Raw genomic sequence first — 23,964 nt, 5'->3', positions numbered from 1 at the left:
GTTTAGTTAGACTTCATCCTTGGTTCAGTTATGGCTGGGTATCATTGAGTGTCACCACCACCGTCAGCAGATGGGTAGTACAACAGAGGTCAGCTTTCAGCAGGCTGAACATGGATATCAAGAACAAAATGACCTGTCATCTGCTTGCTTCTTCTCTCTTTCAAGCAAGGTCTTCCAATGAGGGCAAGGCCAAAGTCCTGTTGGTTGTGTGGACTGTTGTGATTTTTCGGAGTCAGACGAGTATATTTGTGTCTGGTCATGTAATGGGGTGCAAATGCGCATTTTGGGTGATAGGACTCTGGCACATGTGGTGATACAGCATTGGAGGAGACTGAGACTTTGGCCTTTAGATAGTTCTGCAATAGGCAAGGAAGGCTGTCTTGTTTGTTTGTTTAAAAGCAAAAAAAGAAAGCAGGAGAGATTGGGGAACCTTTCATGGAGAAATGCAGTGAAGCCTCTTCTGATTTTTAAGTTCTGTGCTTTAGAGCTGATCAACTGCCACTGCAGCTCTCCCAGGCTCTGCTAATTTGAGCATAAATCTCTACGTTTTGGACTTCTAGTATGCTGCCAATGGTTCTGTTGTCTCCTAGAAGAGTATTGGACGTTGCAACTGTTGTGTGAAGATTTCTTATTTTGATCTCTACTTTTTTATCAAAATAAAATAATTTTTTTTTTGTTCTGTCAGATTGTGGGTATGTATCTGAAGACAGTTTGTTCCTTTTGATATGTCCGAATCAGCAGCAGCTTTAAAAAAAGCCAAGTAAGAATAATTTCAAATTTAGAGATAACTGATCACTGTGAAGTGATTTGTGTAATCCAAGTGTGGTTATTTCCTAGAAATGGAAGAGCGATTATGCAAATTCCTGCCCCCAGTTAGTTTAAGCCCTCTGCTCTGTCCACTATCTTCGAAATGGCATACTCCTGTGACCTGGTAGGTATGCCACTTTATTTTTCTTAAAGCTTTTTTTAGCCATAGTTATCAAAGGTAGCTAATTTAAAATATAATAACTTCTAGAATGATAAAATTTTGGGGTGTGCTCATGTGAGGAAGTACGGACAGTGCATGGCAATTGAAAGACTTATCTTAGTTGGCTTCACAATGTGGGAAGAGTTCTGAGGATAACAGGATTGTATTTGTTGTGGACAGACAAAGGCTTTCCAGCAGCTTGTGTTCCTTGGACTACCTTACTCCTTTTTACAGTGCCTAGTGAAATGGGACTCTGCAATACAGCTCAATGGCAGCCTGGTGTAGCTGTGGTAACTGATGCGGGTGTCATCTCCACATTTGCCTGCCTCTCTTTTGGGAGCTATTGGCTGAATAGGGTGTATATCTTCCCCTTATATGCTGCGATTACACTCTGGCAATTACAAGCTGTCCTGCCATCTGACTAATTACATTAGTACATTAGGTTATAAGCAGTGATGGTGGATGACATGGGTGCGCGTCCTACTTAGCTTTTCTTGCTATGAGATTGTAATGTCTGGCAGTGGACACTTGGAAGCAGAACCTGCTTCTGCTGCCACAGATAACTCTGCCTGTGATTCTAAATTAAAGCTGTTAGTTGGCCTCAGTCATTGCTATGTAATAAATTGAATTGAGAATTTATAGTGGAACGAAGAAACTGGCAAAGTTGGGAAATAACTCAGATGTTACATAAACCCCTGTGACTGGATAATGTTTTGGGAAGCCGAAATAGATATCCTTTCTTAGAAATGGTAGATTTTGTCAGATTTCTTGAGAGAGAGAGAGAAAATCTGTTCATCTGATATTGCTAAGGAGAAAACAATTGGTGCAAATAACATTTTTTGTACAGCAGATTGTAATTACTATATGATTGTAGTTTGTTCTAACTTCTGAAGGCCACTTTGCATCTGAAAAGTAACTTTTGCAAATGCTACAATGACTTGTTTTATTTTTATCAAATAGCTGAGTTGAATTGAATTAATCAATGATTTTTACTTTACACTCAGTGAAAACTCTGCACACTAAAGCATCCTTGGTGAATGAAGAATTGTACAACAGCAGATACATGAGATAGTAGAGTTAAGCCTGCAGATCTTTGCTGTTTCTGAGGTTCTTCGTTCGGCAGATTTGTATTGGCGTAGTCTCTTATGGCCACAAATATGTTGATTTTGTACTGGTATTAAAGCCAAAATTGGCCTTGTATTTGGAACTCTAATAATAATTGTGGTGTTGTATGAACTAGAAAATGACTTCTCTTGGCTGTGTTATTGCAGAAGAGCTAACAGAGTAAGATGAAGCCTGCATTGATTAACAGAATGAGCAGTGAGTCTTAAATGCACGTGGGGAATAGGTTTCTCTCACTGCTGCTTGCTTCTCAAGCAAGAGCTACATCTGATGCTGTAAAGCAGTGATGAATAACTATTAATATAACTACACGTTAACTACATTTCAGATGCAAATACATTTGGATGCTATCATGCTGTTCAGTTTCTTGTGACCTATCATTTTAAACTATTATTTATGCATTGAACAAACTTTGTTATAACCTTGTCTAGTAGGTTTATATGAATGCAGCATGTCCTGTTTTTTTTGCATAAACAGGTCTTTGGCTCTACTTTCAAAGAACAGGAACTTGCCAGTTTTGGAGAGCAGGACATTTGCATGTGAAAACTGGTCATCTGTGCTTGTGAATGTATGGAAACAAATACTAAGTTTGATCCTGGTGACGGTTAAGGGAAACAGATGACAGATCTGTTGCAATGATGCTGTCAGCATGAAAACAGTGGTGCAAGTGATTACTAGTCAGGGAAGCTGTGCTTGTCCACAGCTATCATCTGTTATCTTTTTCTTTTGTGTGCAGTAGACTGATATTCTTGTCATAGATTTCAAACCAGTGAGTTAGTTTTGCCCTTACTAGTAGCCTTGAATGCAGTATGAATTTTAAAAAGTTGCTTTTCCATTTAGTAGGCTAGGCTACGTGTATATTTCTTTGAAAGGTAGCTTTCCTAGCTGTTAATCAAACCTACATTTTGAGGCTCAGCACAGGAATGAAAATATCAAATGAATCAACTGCAGCGAAAACAAAAGACTTCATCTTAATGCGAATGACCTGATATTGACTGCAGCGGATTTTTGATGCTGTTTCAGCTGGCTTAAAAATCAGGAAGTCACACTTATGATCAAGAAATTCTAGTGACATTTAGTGCATTGTTACAGTTTTTTTAGTAATATGAAAAACAGAACAACTTAATGTCAAAGACTTTACAAAAGTATGAATACTAAGAGTATATTCCTCAGCTAACATGCTTGTTCTTAGTATGCAGATAAATTAACCTAAACTATCATCATAATTTAATTATAAAAATGGAAATAACCTTATTTATATTCATATCAGTGAAATATGATGAATGCAGTTAACCTTGCATTTGGACATGGCTTTTCTCTTTTAAATATTGCATTTATTGCTTGCTCTTTGAGTGTTGTTTGAATTATAAAATCTAATGATAGTTTTTATGCATTCTTAATGCTAAAACTGATATCTTCTGTAATGATTATGTTTGGCCTAAATGCCAAAGTTCCTTAAACAGCTTTGTTGATTCCTGTGCTTAGATTACTGTGTGATCTCAGCTCAAAAGGTAATGTGTTTGATTAGATTTAGAATATACAGAATTCACAGTACTATGACAGTAGTCCTAATCCCATTTCTTTTGAGTTGTATTCAGAAGAGTTTGCTTCAGTAACTTCACATTTAAAGGTTTTTAAATTTTAAAAACACTTTGTGTGAACAGCAAGTTAAGTGCTTTCATTTAGGTGTTGAGTAGAGACTTTGGATGTAATTGTGAAGAAATGTACTTTAAAGTTTGACAGATGCTTTTAAGGTGGGATGGTTTAGGTGCCTGTAATCTCTGTCTGTGCCTGGATGGTCCACCCACAACTCAAGTTTCATTGTAGTGCTGATTTTTGCATTGTGTATTGTCACATCTGACAGTAGTTCACTAATAAAAAAAGGAGTCATGTCACTAGGAGACTAACATGCTCCATTCTTCACTGGTGGGACAAAGAGTTGTCAAGCAGGTTACTTTAATTATAGTTAAGGTCGTGTTAAAACTACTATGAAGTAAAAACATTCTATCTCCAAAGTCTAGAGCTACCATTTCTACTAAGTTGTATGCAAGATTACCAATCCCATTAATCTTGTTGCTTTCCCTGTTACGTGGTCTCAGTGTATCTTGCTGTTTGTGTATTCTTTTGAATACAGAATAATAGAAAGTTGTCAGAGAAATTATCAGTGGGTTTGTGGAAGGCTATGTGTGAAGAAGTGTTTCCCATTCATATCTGAAATGTTGTTTGCTTATGTTTCTTAACATTTGATTAATTCATAATGTTTAGGGTGTAGAGTACATGTAAATGGGCAAGATGACTACCAACTCTCCTTAATTTTAAAATAAATGTGTATATATTTGAGTAGGGTCATGAGGCGACAAGCTAGCCCTCCCTCTTCCTAAAATTGGTAACAGCAATAATTACACGAATAAGCAATTATGTAGAGAAAAATGTTTATGTGTAGAGATGAATAGTTTAGAGATTATAGTATTACAATTCACAGAGAACAAAAAAATCTACCGCCAACTCCAAGTACTTTGGAGCTCTGGTTATACTAAAGAACAGGTAGACTGAGTTTCCCCCTTTGTTCAATGTAGTAATAGAATACATGGATCCTCCTGCAAATCTGAAAGGGAAATTTTGAGGTTTTCTGGTAGTTCTATGGCATTTATTTTTTCAGGAGCTTTGGGAGATCTCATTTCCTTCTGTTCTAACGTGTCAGTGATTGCTTCTGCTTTTTCATGCTTGTTTCACCTGCATATTATAGACCAACTACTTAGCAAATGGTATGGTACATGTTTTTCATGCTGGGAATGAGTGGTTCTGATAGTGAAGAAGGAGTAAGGGATATTCTTTAGCAAGTAAGTATTTAATGAGGTAGTTTGTTAAAACAGAAAGCTATTGTATTTTTTACTGGCAGTTATGTAACTTTTTGGCATGATTTTGGCATAATTATTGGATAATGATACTCAGTTTTCTTCACAATCATTTTTTCTAGCTTACGAAAGGACCTCAGAAAGCACTTGGATGGGTTAAGCAAATACCATCTGTGCAGTTGAATAAATGTGTGTGAAATACTTAATTATGTATGATGCTTTCAGTAACTTCAAGGAATTCAGCAACAAATAAAATGGAAAGGATGATATAAGAGCTCAGTCTTCTATTTTTCACAGGAAGACTGAAGTGTGCTTTGTCAGTATCACAGTTGGGCACATTTCGTACTGAATAACGCAAGCTTGTTGAACTCTGTGGCATGCAGCTTTTGTTCTTGAGGCTTCCTGAAGCTGATGCAACCTCAAAAGAAACCTGAGGGGTTTTGCTTGCTGGTTTTAGACAAATGCCCGCTTGGGTTTGTATTAACGGTAATCAAAAGAAACAACGGTGTTATACTGATTAAATGAAACTAATCTTCTGTCTCATTCTTAAAATTTCACTGATACTTTTTTGTCACATATATTAAATATGAGTTTTGTTTCACTAAACAGAACTGTTTTGAACAATAGCAAGATATGTATATGTTGGGGAAGTGATTATTGGATCTGGACACACCTTTCAGTGTAGTTAGTCTGATGTCAAACTGTTTAACCTCGGCTTCCACTTTGACACCTAAATATTACTGCGTAAATGCGTTGTACGCTGAAGAGCTGATTTGAGTATGAATTGAGATTTTTCCATTCAGAACTCTTTTTTCTAAGAGATTTTTTGGTTTAGTCTAGTTGTGAGTGATAGTAGGCTCAGGAATGAAAAGCTCCCCCCCCCCCCAACAGTAAGTATTAATCTTGGAATAATTTTGGGGGTTTTTTTGGTCATATTGATATTAAAAGCAACAACTTGAGTTAGTCTTCTGTAATAAGAAACACAATTTCTTTATCAACTCATAGGTCCAGACTTTTTGGCTCATCTAACAGAATTTGTTGTATAAGTTTTGTTAGTCCAGCTGAAAACTTCGAACTTCCAAGTTGGTGATGACTAGTGATTAAATAATAAATTTTTTTTAGAACTAGGGCAGGAAAGAAACCTAGTTACAATAACCAACTAAACTGCCAGCAGCTTTTAGGGCTTCCTCTGATGCACCACTTTTAGACGTCTCTTAGTCCTTTCCAATTCCTAAGAGCTGTATTTTTCTTTTTTAACATGTTGCTGTCTTTGAAGTCTTTCCTTTTCTTCTAGTTTTTCTCTTGGTAGCATTTCTTCTTTCATCTAGTTGGGTTGATATTCTGTAAATCTTACTATAGTGCTCATGTTGCCTCCATCATTTGTTTCCTTGTAGTATTTCTTTCTGTATTAATAGCTGTCTTTTTGTACAAAATTGTTCAAGTTCTTAACAGTGGCATAACAGGCTTTATCACTATGTTCTGGCTGATCTCACTTTGGGATGGGAGAATGCATTAGATTCTCCGTTCCTTTTTAGCCCTGCTTTTTGTGCTCCATATGCATGTAAGATTTCCTTTTATCGTTCATATAGCCAAATGATTTTGGCATTTTGCATACCTTCCTGCATGTTTTATTCTGTCATCTGCCCCACACACTCTATTCAATACAATTTTTTCTTCTTTGTAATTTTTTTTTATATTGCGTGCTCCCTACAAATGGAAAACATTCTCCAGGGCAGAGCTGGGCGGAGCACTGGCTGCAGCTCTGTCTAGGTGCACGGGGTACCATTTCCTGCTGCAGCAGAGGCAGCCTCTCCCAATAGTAGCTGACACTGTCCTGGCCCCATATGTGGCTTGCAGGAGCATCAGATGAGCTCTATGTGGTGAGGTAAAATGGTGCTCTCACTTACTGCTGAGAGCAGGAGAAAAGGATGCTGCTTTGTGACTCAGTGCGGACCGCCTGATGTATGTATGCATTGTGTGGAGAAAAATGATAAACAGAATAGATGCTATGCTGCTGCATGTAAATTGGATAACGTGGGCACAGAAGACATCGATGATCCAAACATTTTATCTTTTTAAGGCTGTGAAGACGATACAGCTCTGATGCTCAAGTATCTTCTTAACATTGTTTGAAAAGTCGAAGCTGGAAGTTTAAGAGGTGGAGACACAGCAGCATTCTTAACACAGTTAATGGAAAAATATTAAGGGAAATAAATGAGACACTGTGCACAGGTCTTGTGAAAAAAAATTTGTAGGTAGTGGAGGGCTGGCAAAACTGCAGTGATGTCTACTTTCCAGTACTTGTTCCTTTTTTCTAGCAAGCAGAGCAACTCTGGATAGTTCTTCCCTCCTTATTCTTGATTGTGTGCTTCCTTGTATTTCTGTGGCTTGGCAGTGGTTTGGATGAGGGAGAACTCATAATTTGGTTTATGGATCAGGTAATTTTCATTTGCGACTCACCTCCTAGTCTAATTCACTACAGCAAAGGGAGTGTGCCGTTTTTATTGGGGACCTATACTTCCACAGATACTGCTGATGAAACTAGAACCTGAGTCTCCATAATATGATTAGTTGCTCAAACCATAATTCAGCAAACATGATTTGCTTTTCCTTTGTGGCCTCTGCTTAATTTTGCTAGTGCAAGTGTTTGCAAGTTTGCATGACAGGGAAGATAATGGAATTGATTGGAGTTTAAAATAACCATTTGTTTCTTAGGTTATTTGTAAACTAGATTAGGTACTCAATTCACCATGCAGCCCTACAAATACAGTACTGTCACAACTGAATGGATGTGTTAGGACTAGGAATGAGAGGCTGCCTATATTGGCAGTGTTGTAGAAGACTTATTTGTCAAACAATGACTTTGATTTCTTAAATTTAACATCCATTTAAAAAAGTACAGATCAAGCTGAAACAGTTGGAAGCATTGCTTCCCTAAGAGTGGTGTGTGTATAGATGTTATGATGTCCATTTTTTTCATAGGCATGCAGAATTTTATGTGCATGAGTGCTAGATTAAAGATACTTAAAAACTTTAAAATGGAGAGATGCTCAATGGTCTGTTTTATGGCATGTAATTTAGGTCAGGGCACTGAAAACATACTTGCTACCAGTTCTTGATCATGCTGACTGCAACATTTCTGAGAACTGAAGGGCTTCAAGGACTCTGGTTAATATCCTTAAGTTTCATGGTAACGAGTCTTCATTGTGTTATAATGAACATAGCAGAATATGTTTCTCTTGTTTTCAATATTCTACATAGAAACAGTATTCCATAGGTTACTGAAACTACTGTAGAGAATCAGTTTGATTAAGGCCAAATTAGTATTTTTATCTTTCTCTAGAGAATTTTGGTAGGTGTGGATATTGCTATATCCACTTGCTATAAACTTTTTGCCTGCCTTACAGTCAGGTATGAAGCATATTGGCTGGTATTTTGGTGTTCTGAAGATCAGAGTATCAGATCTTCGTCTGATGAGGGTTATATCTGAATTTGGTTTCCTGATGATAACTTGAAATCATGATCTTATTTGCAGAAATCCTTCTAGTTACATAGTTACATACTTGGATAGTTATCAGTGTACCATTTAGTTGTCTAAATCCATTGCTAGGTTCGAGCACGGCAGCAGTTGTAAGCAATATAATCTGATGTCCATCGGGAGTATACATGTGTAGCTTGTTACGTAGGAACCTATGATAAGATACCATCTCTGGAAATCTACTTTCCAAATTAAAAGTTAGATTACGTGCTAAACACAACTTACCATTTCAAGTTAAATTTTAACTGACATTTATTGTTACATCTCCACAGGGGAACTTCAGATTTGCTGGAAGTATTCCAGACTGTTTTTCCTAGTCGTTGTGTGAGACCCAAGTTTTGAAAGTTTTTAGGGTAAACTTGATTGTTTTAAAATGCTCTCATTAATTAATTTTTGTTGTTGTTGTTGTGGAATGGCTTGACAATAGTAGGTTCAAATAGTAATTTTAATTTGAAAATTCAACACATTCTGCATCTTTCGGTATACAGGGAGAAAGTTCAAACTTTAATTTTGCTGTACCAAGCATGAGTACAGTTTGTTTCAGAAAATTTTGGGCTCTGTATAAAGGCATGCAGAACAAATCGTAGTTGTTCAGGTTATCAGCCAAATACACAAACTAGACCTCTCAATCAAAAGGGTTCTTGTGCTAATAACAGTTCCAAATGTGTTTATAGGATTGTTGTTTTATGAAATTTTTAATGTGTTTGAACATTGAGAAGCCAGTTCCTTCTTGGTTTGAACTGGTGTGAATGGGGGTGACTTGAATTTAGCTATTAGGTTACATCAGTGGAAGGACTAGCTCTGAACACATATTCATATTTGTGCTTCTTTAAGCAGTAAAACCATAGCAGAGGCTCATAATTTCTGAAATGATAGTTTTTTTTCCTTTTGTTCTCAAACACTTTGGCTATTAATGAAAAAATACTGTGTTTGTTGGCTTCTACTCAGCTATTCTGGATGTACAGTGTGCTAATGTAAATCAGCAGTTTCTGCTTCTATAAATAGACTTTGTCAGCAGCTGCAGAGCAAAACTGACAAGCTTCTGGTCATTTTTATTATTGCCATTCAGAAATTGTTTGAATAGCTGTGAAAGTGTCTGGTGGTATGTATGCCTGCTGTAGTGATATTTGCATACTGAGCTGAGGTTATGAGTAGGGAGAGGGAAAGAAAGAGTGCATTTATAAGCCAACAGTGTGAGAGTAGAGGCAAAGAACTCTGTATTCCTTCATTCGGGAGTCCTTAAGCTGAGTTTGGAGCTCTTGTATATACAAGACATGCTATCCAGCTGGCTAAAAGTCATGAGTTCTTAAATGGGGTCTGGGGGTAGCATTTATCTAACTTCTTCGTAGGTGGATATAAGGCAGCCTTTACAAGCGTGCTCTGTTGGGGAACATCATCATCCTGTGCCCTGAGAAGCCATCTCCTAAAATTTTCAGTTCCTTCTGCTGCTGGGTCTGGTTTTGTTTCTGCTGCATGGGAAAGAAACAGCCAGGCAAGAATGCTTACCTTCTACAGCATTCCTCCCCTCCTGCACCATCGTGGGAGCTCTTGTATGGCTGAACAGCAACTGCTGCTATCCTCCTTTCTAGAAGCAGACTAGGAAGTGGTACCAGTGTGGCCTGCAAGAAGAAGGAATGCTAACAGGCCAACCAAGTTACCATTGTTGTTTGTGGACACAGGAGAGGTTGCCAGGAAAGAAAAAGTATTGAATATCTTTCCTGTGAGCGTTTAATTGAAGTCCACGTGTGGTTTGTTTTTTGGGTGTTTTTTTTCTTTTTTCCTTGAAAGCTAGCAATGTTCTTTTAAGAGTCTTACTACAAGGTCTCAGGAAATATTTTGGGCTGTAAGAATTATTTTCCTAAAATAGCGATATGCTTATTTTTAGTGTTTCCCAAAGTACATATAATAAAACAGATGGTAGATTCAGCTTGTGCTGAAAGATATGGAATGACTTTATTTTCCCCCTCTAATAAAAGCACATTTCTTGAATCTTGATACCCAACCTCTGTGAATAATATAGGAAAGGAAATTATGAAATATAGTATTATAATGGCAGGTGGGAGTAGAGAACATTTGTCAACTGTTGCTTTAGAAACAGCACCATCAGCCTGTGAGGTGGCTAAAGATCACCAAAAAGTGAAATTCAGTGTATTCCAAAGCCTTGGAAACTGGGAATTTTCTTAGCATCTTAATTGTATGTTTTACCAGTGCTCTAATCTGTATTCTTTGTACTGAATTAGATCTTAGTGATGTTAACTATTGTTCAAGGAGAAACACAGAACCCTGACAACTAGATTCTTAGCTTATTATTTTTAATGTTGTTTGAAATGTATGTATGTTTTTAAACTTGTAATGGATGTCTTCTGGCTTAATAGCCTAAATATTTTTAGGTGCTCTACTAGTAGAAAAATGGATCATGCTAATTCTTCATAGAAGAAAATACTGACAATGTGAAAAAGCACAAAACATGTTTAAAAAGAAAACATGGACTTGTTCTTTTTGAAAGTGATTCCTCTCACATTTTATTCAGCTACTATTTTAAGGGAGTAATTATAGTTCATTCACTGTGAATGACCATTTGTGGCATTAATGAGGTCTAAATAATTGGGAGAGATGAGGAATATGGTATTTGGCAGATCCTTGCAGGCTGTTATGAGATCTAATTGAAGTACAAAGTTTAGAAGAACTTAAGAATAAGCATCTCAGATTGCTTTTAAAGTTTATTGCTAAAATACAGTATAAAAAGTTGTACTTTAAGTATTTGAAGAAAAGATAAGCATGTTGTATACTAGCTTAATTCCTTTCATAAAGTATAGAAACTCTTAAAATACAAAGTTAGTATCTTTTGTGGAATGAATGGAAAGGAGGAAAAATGGTAACTTTGATGTAAAATTAGTTTGACTTGTATAATTCTTTGTCCTTTAAAGACAGGCAAAAGGAGTTCATTCCAAGAATCTTTGTGTGAGAGACTTTACTAAATAAACCCTTTATTTCTGCTTTTAGTCAGCAGATAAGCAGCGAGCCCTGGAAGAAACCAAAGCCTACACAACCCAGTCATTAGCAAGCGTAGCCTATCTGATCAACACTTTGGCCAACAATGTTCTCCAAATGTTGGATATCCAGGCATCCCAACTTCGACGCATGGAATCTTCAATCAACCATATTTCACAAGTGAGACTTTTTCCTGATTTTTTTTTTTGTTGTTGTTGTTGTTCTTTGTTCTTGAAATGACACAGCAAGTAAAACTCTCACCAGGCATTTTATGTATGAGAAAAATAGTCGCATTTAAAACAGAAGGATGCATTTCTTCTCATATTAATTCTGGGAATGGGTCTCATTATGTGATTGTATATCTGTGTTAGTGTGAGCATTTTACATAGGATAAGAGATTAAATGTATTCTTGGCCAGTTTATTGTTTGGAGAGGAGTCCATTCTGCATAAGTGAAAAGCACAGAAAAATTGCTGATGGAAGAGTCAGACTGTTATGTTAAGGGACAGATTAAGCTTTCCAACTCCCATTTGGTGACTTACTGTACTTGGTATATATTGGCTACAGGCACTTAAAATTAGAAGAAAGAAATATGAAATGGGTGGTGGAAAACAATACTTGTCATCTTTTTACTTTTCCTGTTGCTGTAATACTGGCATCTAATGACAAAAGCACAGATGACAAAAATAGTTTGCTCCTGTCTTTTCTTAATAAAATGTACTTTGCAATGACATGAACAGAAGGCTAAATTAATGTTTCAAGTTTGTGCATGGCTGCAGAACTCCTGCCATTGTTTGCAGTTTTTCTGAGCAGCTACTGTTATCAGGAACTCATGTCCCATCACCACACTAATGAGAGAATTTTGACTGCCAGAATGGGCTGAAGGGTGGATGATAGATTTATTGGAGGTTTACATGCCAATGTGGATTAAAAGAGAAATTAAGAGCAATGATACAGCACTTTCTGTTTTTTCTGTTACTGGAGAGTTGGTTGGCATCCTTACTGGATATTTTGTGTCTTATTTGACCAATACATTTTGGCTGTTACGGTTTCTTGATCTCCATATGATAATGCCATAAATTAAAATAAAGAATATTGTGGTATTTAGAAAGACATTTGAAAGCAGGAGCTGTGTAAGGCAGGAAATAAGCAGATTGAGCTGATCTGTTAATTTGCTGGTACTGAAAGGGTTGCTAAGCTAGTAGAGGTTTGAACCAGCAAAAGAAGTGAATAATTTTATGCTAGCTTAATGGGCTGAATTGGCTCACTGAGGGGTCAGATGAATTCCAGAGCAGGAGCAAAGGAAGGGGTGGGGAGGATTTTCCCTTCTGGTAGTAGTATGCTATTAGATTGCCTCAGTTATCTCATGCAACTGCATCCTCAAAAATAAGCTGAGAAGTTTGATTTCTTCTGCTGCATGTGTCTTGTTAATCCATGGACAAGTCAATTCTTTTTTTTTTTTTTCCCAGAAAATGTCACAAATTACTCTGTGTGCATGCGCGTGCACATGTGTATGTGCTATATATATGCTGTGTATGTGTGTATATGCCTCTGTGTGTATATATATATGTGTGTGTGTGTGCTTGTGTGTGTATGTATGTGCTTCTTGACAGGCTAGCGCCAGCTGACAAGTATTTCAACTATTTGAGAGCCTGACACAAAAGACAGTATATCAATAAAAATATTCAGAGTTCACTGGATTTTGCATTTTATAGATGTGGAAAGTTCATTTTGTCACACAGTTTCTGTAGCTTTTGGGGAAAGGGTCATAGCATTTTAAATCTTTTCCTTCTGAGAAGCTGAGATTTATGCAGATTGAGATGCTAGGTTAGATTGTCTTTGGCATTTACACAAAATGGCTAGTTACTTAAAATGGAGCACTAAATTATCAGTGCCCAACACCTAATGAAGATGTATCTGCCAAAATTCATGGGCTGCACTTGAACAACCAAAAAAAAGTTAATTTTTTTTTTTAAATATAGCTGTAAAATTGAAAATTAAGGTTTGGTTTGGTTTTGTTTGAGTCTACATCATCCATATATAGGATGCTCCCCAATCTTCATGGAAGAAATTCTATCAGAGGAGCAGACAGTATTTGAATTTTGGATATTATGTACATGAAGTGTATTGATCCAAGGAACTTAATAAAGTTGAATTCAATATGTTCAGAAATGGCTTCATCCCATGATACCAATGTTGTAGATGGTTATATTATCTGTCTTAATTTCAGTGGTTGTTTTTCTTTAGAAAATGAATTTATCTTGTCACAGTTTCTGTGTAATAAATAATTTCTTTTCAGGAAATTTGATTATACTTCTCCTGGAACAAGCCTAACCTGCAGAAGACTTCCTCGGTCTTTTTTATGTTGGGTGTAAAGTATAGTGGACTGTTTCTAGTACCACTTAAAATGCCTCATGGTATAATACCTCATTGCCAAATAATGATTTTAGTCAGTCTGACTTGAAATGATGTCAGTAACATTGAAGAGAAAACAGGTTGGTAATTACCATCTGCTCGCAGTGCATTATTACATTAATGCTTTGGTCAGTAGGTATTGATATTTAAGTTTAGAAAACAATAATGCAAATTATGATATCTGGATGTATAATCCTGCTTTTAATTCTGATTTGGAATTCCACATATTCTCCAAAAAAGGGAGCAAAATCATTTGGCTCTTAGTAAGAAAACTTTCTCAAAAGTGCTTGTTTTGTTCAAATGTAGCTCAAACCGGAAGAGACATGATTAACTTTAGAAGATAAAATATTCTGTTCATTGATAGAATGCCAATTTATATAACTTTCTATGTTTCCTTCTAAATACCAACTTAATCAAAGAGTTGAAAAGGAAGCTGATAATAATTTGTGTTTTTTTCAGTTTATATATAGGTCCTGAATAAGGAAATTGTTACTATTGAAACTATTTTTATGCAAGTGATTAAATCCTATTGGTTTAAAATTTAGGATTACTTTGATTTGTTCTGAAAGCTGATGAATCTATTCTTATTTGCCTTCTTGAACCGTGTCCAGAACTAGATGATATGCAGTGTTTCATATGTGGCTGCAAATTTAAATCCTAAATACAGATCATCTGTATAAATATTTATACTTGTTAAAAAAATTGTGTTAAAGTTTTCAAGTTAGCAGACACTGTGAAATGTTGCTAACATCCAAATTCTTTAAATTAATCTGGCAGACTTTCAGGTTTTAATATCTGTATGATGAGAAATATTTTTTCAGGTTTAGTTATAGAATATTCTTAGTTAGCAAGGTCATCTTTAAAACTCTTCTCTGCTGCTAATTATATAAACAAGCATGTTATCACAAAGATGAGTGATAGTGATGAGTTATCTCCAATGGCACTGCATGATGGATCTTCTTACGGAATCTGACTCCCATGGTATTGGCAGTGAGAATAGGTATTGAATAGACTGCAGACTTGAACTCTGTAGTCCGCATGTGTTGCTTAGCTGAACTGTAGCAACATGTGTGAGCTGGTTGGTCTCTGCAGGGAAGTTCACTTGGACCTTCCACTGATGTCAGTAGAGGCTTGTAACCGTTTTCAGTTGTCTTATTCTTGCAAGTTACAAGAACAGCCAAACTCTTCAAAAATGGTAATGCAAGTCTAATTTTCCACAGTATATATTAGAATTAGAAGGGTAAAAGTGAGAAAACTTGTGGGTTGAGATAAAAACAGTTTAATAATTGAAATAAAATAAGAATAATTATAATAATGATAATAAATTGTAATGAAAAGGAAAATAACAAAGAGAGAGAAATAAAACCCAAGACAGAGAAGTGATGCAAATGAAAACAATTGCTCACCACCAACCGACCAATGCCCAGCCAGTCCTCGAGCAACGACCCCCCCTGCCAACTTCCTTCCAGCTTTATATGCTGAGCATGACGTCATATGGTGTGGGATATCCCTTTGGTCAGTTGGGGTCAGCTGTCCCGGCTGTGTCCCCTCCCAGCTTCTTGTGCACCCCCAGCCTACTCGCTGGTGGGGTGGGGTGAGAAGCAGAAAAGGCCTTGACTCTGTGTAAGCACTGCTCAGCAGTAACGAAAACATCCCTGTGTTATCAACACTGTTTCCAGCACAAATCCAAAACATAGCCCCATACTAGCTGCTGTGAAGAAAATTAACTCTGTCCCAGCCAAAACCAGCACAAGTGCTAACTTAATACTTAGAGAAACTTCACTTACAGGTAGAAGAGAGTATTTCTCAAAACTCTGAGTTCAGTGACTTTTAAGTGAAGTGGTAAATAGTGTTAACTTTGGAATCCCAGAAATGATATAATATTTTTTATATTTTAATATTTACAGATCTTGAGGCTGTTTTTATTGAATTCAGTATGGAAACTTGATGTTTCAAAATGGCCAGAAAATTCCTAATAGAAAAAAATGCAGTGGTTTATACTTTTTTCCCCTTACGCTGTCCCCTGCCTTATTGCAGGCATCTTGGAAAGCATAGGAAAAGATGATAGTAATGAGCGTAACCTCTAAAAAATTGTCATTTAAAACCTTTTGCCAAAGGTAATGGAGCTATGGGGGGAAAAATGCGTAATAATGCTGTCGGGAGTCTGAAATTTCTTATTAGAAAACAGTGTTTTAAGTTATAGAAGGCCACAGCGTATCCCATCTGCTTTTCCTGACAGACGTTCCAAGCCAGGTGTTCTGTTAGTCCAGCTCTAACTCTAAAAACTTCTCAATAGAAGTTTCTAAACTGCTGAATAAACATTCTGCTAGCATTCTCCTGTCTTGCTTAAGGGATTTATGCTAGTACTGGAGGCAATAATTACCTGTGTGTTGAGGATAAATGTTTTCATTTTCTTTAGTAGCAGGTTAATCTTTGTTCCTTTTTCTGCTAATCAAATACCTCAATGTTCCTTTCTGCTGTTTTATAGGTGTCTTAAGATCTTATGACTCCGGTAGTCTACTAAGCAAGAAAAGGAAATTTTTGAAAAACCTGCCAGCAAAATGCTGTTCAATACAATTTTAGGAATATGTACCAGAATTAGGTGCTGTTTTTATACTCTCAGTCATTCCATAGCTATTCAAGGTAAAAGAGATGTTCTGAATCATCATGCAAGAGAATTCGCATTAGATGAGCTTCAGGTTTTAATTAGGTTTTATGCATTTCATTGTTTGTTACTGTAGTCATGTCTCACTGATCACCATAGTCCTTAAGGAAACCGGTTGTACTCAGAACTCCTATGAATAATTAAAAACCCACGCTTTTCATTCATGGAAACAGGTTTCCACAGTGCCAGGATACCACCGCTACAATAACATGTGCATTAAACATCTGTACTCACATAGTATTTATAGATAATTGCATAAGAAAATACTAAAACAACATCTTTAAAGTTGAAGAGGTCAAGCACTTGAAATGGAGAGAAAGGAAGAAATCACCTTGCCAACACTGCACTAATTACTTTCTTTCTGATTTGTAGATTGAAATTAGGGCTCTGAGAGTGTAGTGTCCAAGGGATAAACTAGTTTTGAATGACCAGATTCAGACCCGTAAGATTTTGATGTTTCAGTACATTTGAAACGTCATATATCATTTGAGGTGCAGCTGCTGTTGCAGCTGAGATTGTTTAACATTCTAGCAAATGGTATCAGAGGTCTGTGAGACAAAGAACATACAAGAGTCAGTGTAATGTTTCTGTAGTTCTCTAGTGACATGTCTAGATTGTGAATGAACTCTGAGTTAATCGTAGATACTGAATTCTTCAGTGGTATTAAACATGAGACTGTCCTCCAAGTTGTTGCAATCACATACCATTAGCTTATCAAGAAAGTATGTGCTTTCTAACTCCTCAACAGATGAGGTGAGGATTCTGTAGACAATCTCTTTGGTATGACTGCTGCTTGTTTCAGAACTTCTCCTTCCACTATGCTGGAAAAGCAAAGGTCTGGCACAGAGAAGGGATAAAAACCTGTGATGGAAGATAAAATATTGAATCTTACCCCAGTGCAGAATGGTACACTTTTGGTACTCTGGCCTGGAACATGTTTATGTGCTCTGTTTGCACTGGTGCTTGCACAATCAATAATATCGTTAAGAGCTGTGAAGGTCTGATCTGCACTATTGTACTGGGGGATGGTATATAGACCTGGTCATCACAGAGAGCTTCAGGAAGGACTTTGGCAAAATTGGTTGGAGAGTGGTTTAGTTGTTAAGTAGTCACAGAAATATACCTGTTTCCGTTAAGCTTGTATGAACCGTGAATTTCTGCAGAGTTTATATATTGGCCAAATCTGGGTGGGTTTTTGTGAGGGTGATGGAGGATGTGTCCCAGATAGTTTAACTACCCCTGTTAAATTTCAAATCATTGCTCAATAAACTTGAGCTTTCCAAAGAGAGGGTTGCCAACATATTTTGACCTTGAATAATCTATTTTTCTGTAGCTTTGTTTTAAGAAACAGCTGTGCAGCTTTAGTAGAAACCTTACAGTTCTAGGCAGGTGGTACTAGAGGTGGCAGAAATGTACATGACAAAGCTGTATTCAGTGCTTAATTTTAGCAAAGTTGCAAGATCTTGAAAATATGTTGCTGGGAAATACTAGGTAATCTTGATAGATAGTAATTTAAGCTTCCATATAATGCCCCTGGTATTTGTGGAAATTCTTCTCTGGAAAGAATGTGAAGAAACAACATCTTGGAAGTGGGTTTGGTTTTTGGGTTTGGTTTTTTTTTAGATTTTTCTAGTGTTAAAGGTTGTGATGATTGCACGAGGTAATACAGGGTCCGTTTTTCCTGTTTTCCTATCAGTAGCACAAACAAAATGGTAAAACAGTGTATCCAATCCCACTGCCCCAATCCCTGCCCACAGAAAAATAAATTAAAAAAATGGGTGTTATGAAAATGAGTTGTCATTTGTACCTGTTCCTTAGTTACTACAGAACCTGTCTCCTAACTGTGAGAAGTCTTTCTGGTACCATTCATAATCACTAAAGTGGTAACAAGAAATCCTATGAATGTTTAGAAATCCTAACGGTGGTGATTCTAGCTGTTTTCTTACTTTTTTATAACCTGTAGCTAAAATGTTTGTTCACAACTCTGGCAAATTTCCTATAAGGAAAGCTGTTTTGTGAGCAAGGAATTATTTTTGGTTTAAATGACGCAAGCAACTCCGTGCACCTTGATTTAAGAGATTTTATTTTTCTGGAAGGGATAGATAGACTTTTTGGTAACTTTTTCCTAGTCTTGTTACTAAACAAGATTCAAGTACATGTTTTTAGGCGATGAATTTTCAGCAGGGCTTTGTCTTACACTAGAGATTCTCCTGGGGTACTCGTAAGATGTGGAGGGAGGGATTTTCAGTGTTGGCCTTAGGCATTCTAAGTGAAGGCACTGGGCTTGACGACTGGCTTCATTGTGGATAAATTAGTACTGAGCACCTTCAAAGATCTAATCATTGCTCTTCTAAAATCTAATCATTGCTTTGTGATGACTGATTTGTAATGACTGAAATACCTTCTCGATTTCTCTGAGTGAAGTTTTGTTCTATCATATGACTACCAGTCCTAGTTTAGCAAACTGTTTTACAGTGTAAGAAAACCTGCTTATGGTTTGTTTTTCAGGTCATAAAAGTTAAGGTTTGGGAAGGTATCCTTACACTTCATCTAGTTGGAGACTACTTCAAAGATGAGCTTAGAGAGCAATTGTTAAATTAAAAAGAATAATTGAAAGAATCGTATAAAACAGTGTCAGTAAATTAATGGGAACTACTAAGAATGGAAAGGAGAAGGAATTTTGCTGAGCTGTAAAGAATGAGAGTAACAGAAAACCCAAAGAACCTGTGGCTATTAGTGTGGGTTTAGAGGTGGCAAGTTCAACAGTAAATTGAACAAAGATGGTGTAATCAAGTATATGTAGTGATATGTTTAGCACAGTATACAGGCATCTTCGAAACGTTGGAACTGATTCAATTTTTTTTTATACTGACTATTCAAATGCATACCACTGTTAGTAAATACACTGCGTCTTTTGTAGACGGTGGACATTCACAAAGAGAAAGTTGCTAGAAGAGAAATTGGTATCTTGACTACAAACAAAAACACCTCAAGAACTCACAAAATCATTGCACCAGCTAACTTGGAGCGACCAGTTCGCTACATCAGGAAACCTATTGATTATACAATTCTAGATGATATTGGACATGGAGTGAAGGTAGGTGATATTGTTAAAACAGCCAAACTGCAAATACATTGTCTTTGTATATTTTCAAAATAACCTGATGCTTTTCATGGTAATATACCAGTTTCTCCTTGCCTGGCCAGTGTGTCTATAAACATAAGAGGAGTCCTGGCCAATTTGCAGTTACCCCTTCCTGTTCCCTTGCCCCAGTGTTTCTAAACCTTGCAAACCCACTGAATCTTGTTTCTGAGGATATTTGGGACTACGGGGTCTCCCCTTTTAAAATGCTTTTGAATGCCTACTTGTGTGATGCTGCTATTATTGTTTGAATCAATTGCCAGGGATATACCTGGGGACTGAAAGGCAAATGACTGTCACTTTTCTGCCTGAATTAGCACCACAAAGTATGATCCAGCTGTAATTGCCACTGGTTTACTTTGAAGCTCACCCAAAGAAAGGGTTTGCAAGAGAAGTATTGTGTGCTCCCTTTTCTTTTTTCTGTCAGTCAGTTATACCCATATCCTGTGATGTGCTTTGTTAAAGTGAGCTCTCTACAACTTTTGTGCCATATGGGGTTTCAGAATGGGAATATTGCTGCCAAGTTCGAAGCCAGCTGGTACTCCCTTTTAAGACTATGAAAAAAGGAGGAATTTCAGGGCAAAGATCGGACTGAGACACAACTGGTGGCTGTTGTATGCAAGTGTTAGGTCAGTGTACACAACAGCAGTAATATCATGTGTGAGATTAGATTCGCATTTTTTAAAAGCATGTCCTGAATGTAAACACAGTCTCAGCAGGTGTGAGCTCATTGTTAACTTGTGCTGCCAGGAAAACAAATATGGAAATGAGAACACTGACAGTGTTAAAGTTCCAGGAGAAGAAAGGTAAATAACACAAAGCAGTGTCATTTTTACATGACAAACTAACAAACCTGTAAACCTGCTAAGCAGCAGTAAGGTAAGATGCTTCTTCCAGTCAAAGTACACCAGAATTTCTTTTGCTTGACACCTAACTGCATTAGGTTATCTATGTTGTTCAATTTGAACTGTCTGTTTGGATAGCCATTTAAATGGCAATAGGTTGTTTAACCAAACTCTTAAAATTCAAATTCCAAACAGTGCTATTTAAATATCTTTCCCAAGCAATTTTACTCAAGGTCTTCTCAACATCCTGTTCGTTAACAGGAAGTCTTTTTCCCCCATTTCTTACTGAAAGTGTCAACCTCAGTTTGTAACCCTAAACAGATTTTAAAAAGACAAGGAACTCTTTAAGCTTGATTTGGAAAACCAAACCAAACCAAAAAACCTCAGCCTTAATAGCTACAGTTTTGACCAGGAAGTTATTATCAGTCTTGTGTTAAAATCTACCGCCAATTCTTCTAAATTTTAATTTTATGCAGGTCAGCAGAACTCCTTCTGGATATGGATGGAGCATATTAACCTGTAGGATTACTGTTGCTAATATTTTAATGATCACTTTTGTTTTAATGAGATTATTTTAGAACTCATTAAAGAATAGTTTTTAATTGCTCTGCAGCACAATCTTATTTAGCACTGGCTCTAAACCGTTACAATTGGTATCCCACTTAGCTCGATGTAGCAGAATTATACTCACTCACGCAATGAATTACGTTCTTCTGAAAGAACATAGTTCATCAAATGGATGATGACTCAAACGTGTATTTGCATCCATTTGTTATGCTTGTGATATGCTTGAAACATTTTACAAATTATATTTACAATGTACTATATTTATCTAGAAAATGAAAAAGTATTGTGTACTTGTGAACCAATAAGCAGAGAACTTGACATCATGCTATCCTTAAGATCCATAGATCTATTCCAATCAGGTTAATCCTGTGTTCAGCACAGAAGAAAGAACCACTCTCTTGCTGATGGGGAGAAAGTGGCCAGTTGTGCTTATGAACCTGTTTTTTTTGTTCTGCTTGAGTAACTACAAATTAGCTTACTAGATCTCTGGCTGGAGAACAAAGAGGAAAAAAGAAAAAGGGTAGGAGCTTTAAATTTGCGTATTTATAGCTCATTATTGCTTGAGCTGTGGCATTTTTCCCTTCAAATGAGTATTCAAGAGTTATTGGATAAATAGCATTAAAGTTCCAGTTAGCATCAGGGTGCCTCCATCTGCATTCTTTGTCCTCTTTCTGCTTTTTCTGCTATAGGGCTTCCCCTCTAGTACTTGGACCAGAATTATGCATTGTCAGGACAATCAAAGAGCTAATGGAGCAAGCATTCATTGCAAGCCCTGAGAAAGATGGCAAACTGGACAGAGAATAATACAGGAGGAAAAGGGAGCATCCTTGGCCAAGAAATCCAGTATGCCATGTTGAGAGTAGGATAGGCACTTGAGCACCTACCTATTCCTTCCATTCAGAAATTCAAAGCATCAGTGGATACCATCTTCAGGAAAAGATGCTCTACAATATGGTTTCTTAATGGGTGAGAGAGAATTTAAGTGCCACTATATCATTCCAGCAGTCCCGCCTCATCTTCACTCCCTGAGGCTACAATGCTGCAAAAATCTAAAGAACCTTTTGTCTGAAAGAGACTTGCTTTCAATTTTTTCAAATGTTTCCTGAGTTACAAAGTCTTCCAATCTGTTCTTCCCTCCAAAGAGTTCTTTAGTCAAGAGGATGAAAAAAAAAAAAGTTTGATCCATTCAAAGTAGTGTGTATTAAGGCACTGTAATTATCAGGCAATGCTGCTGAGGAAAAGGTCTCAGCTCATGGACCCTCTAATGTAACTGGCCACTCTGTCTGGCCAGTACAGGGGGACCTGGTTTTCCAGTGTAGCTGTGTGAAGCCGAAACCATTTTGGTTAATACATCCGTGGAACTTTAAACTCAAAGACAGGAGATTTTCTAGTAAATCAGATTATGTTTCTTTTTTAATACATTAGGGTCTATTTATGATCTAAGTGGATGAAACGGAGTAGTCACTCTGGATGCTCCACTGTTGAGATTCTGCATATTTAATGTTCAGTGTTACAAAAAGTGTAAGAAATGTAATGATACGTTTAGATTAGCTGAACTGAAAACAGATCAAACGATATTCAAATGGAAGGACTAGTATTTTTGAAAAAATGATTGTGGGGAAAGAAGATACATGGTATTGTGCCAGTAAAAGGTAGGACAATGTAAAAAAGCTAGCACTTAGGCTTTAAAATAAGATTTCGCTATTGGTTAATGTCTTAATATATAGTTTAGAAAATACTGATATGTGGTGCAGTATCCATATAGAGTGCTGTACTTCTTAGAAGACGTAATGATTTGCTCTTGATCTTTGTTCAAGACATATCTCATGGCATCAGTTAACTAACAGCATTGTCTAGGAAAGAACACATATTAGCTTAATATTCTAGAGGCTTCTGTTTCAGCTACTTGCAAGTATGCCTAATGCATGTAACGATTTAAATGAGCTCAGGGTATCGATAAGGCTATTCTTTGACAGCTCAAATAAATTAATCTCTGAAGTTAATCCATCTAGATCTCATGATCCATTCTGAAAGAAGCTGACTTTTTGTTAGCACTGTAAGAACTTGAGTAAACAGTGTACAAGCATTTGAGCATTAATTTTAAGGTGTTAATCTAAAGGCTTTGTTGTCAATATATATTAAAAGTTTCAGCTTGAAAATCTTTTGTTCATGACACATTCTGCTTTAACCACTCTTTCTATGATCTACTGATACATTATTTTGTTAATGCTGAATGCTTAACTTTTTTCTTTCTTCTTCCTTTCTCTTCATATCCTGAAGTTCCAACTAACCTTTCAATGCTTTTTTTCCTTACCTCTTTTATTTGCTCCATTTATGCATTAAGTGGTTGCTTAGATTTAAGGTAAGAAACCCCAGGGCTGGATTTCCATTCTTATTCTTCTGAGACTATTACACACGGGGAGATGATTAACATGAATGTTAATGATTGTTCAAAATAACACCTGCCCTCCCTCCTGTGTATCAGACCTTCTGTTGAATTGTTTCATTGCAGATAAACATTTTCTGATATAAATTGATGTATTTATGTAAGGAAGCTAACACAGTTCATTTTAAAAGCTTTGTGGCAAAATATTGACTGCCTTCAGCATTTACATGATCTACAGCCTACCAGATCATTTCCAAGGGAGGAATGTTGTGCTAACCTTGTGTAGACAAAAAGATACCGTGGATAGATAGCAGCTGAAATATGAGCCTCCCCCTGTGTAATATTCTTTTTATCCTATATACGGTGTAAGTTATGATTTGATTGGGATTAATGTTTCGGTGTGAGATTGCTCAGATAATGGGCTCCAAAGGTGTGTAACAAATTCAAATCTGTGGTTTTTTTTTAAAGTTGC

The 23,964-nt window shown here is 36.7% G+C and overlaps 1 protein-coding gene across 3 annotated transcripts in view; it reads left to right on the top strand.

Moving 5' to 3' along the window:
* Positions 1-11,489: 11,489 nt before the first annotated feature.
* Positions 11,490-23,964, top strand: part of ABI2 (abl-interactor 2) — a 36,899-nt gene continuing 24,424 nt past the window's right edge. For 2 of the 3 annotated variants that reach the window (XM_009332168.1, XM_009332159.1), the window contains exons 1-3: positions 11,493-11,653; positions 19,473-19,649; positions 23,451-23,468. In XM_009332168.1, coding sequence (XP_009330443.1) covers positions 11,591-11,653; positions 19,473-19,649; positions 23,451-23,468 — 258 coding nt within the window. In that variant the 5' untranslated portion in view covers positions 11,493-11,590. Of the gene's footprint in view, positions 11,654-19,472; positions 19,650-23,450; positions 23,469-23,964 lie in introns of all 3 variants that reach the window. The other variant, XM_009332176.1, reaches the window with a different exon arrangement.

Source organism: Pygoscelis adeliae, unplaced genomic scaffold (assembly GCF_000699105.1).
Source record: "Pygoscelis adeliae isolate BGI_AS28 unplaced genomic scaffold, ASM69910v1 Scaffold160, whole genome shotgun sequence".
NCBI classification, from domain to species: Eukaryota; Metazoa; Chordata; class Aves; order Sphenisciformes; family Spheniscidae; genus Pygoscelis; species Pygoscelis adeliae.
This window is presented reverse-complemented; position numbering and strand designations above follow the sequence as displayed.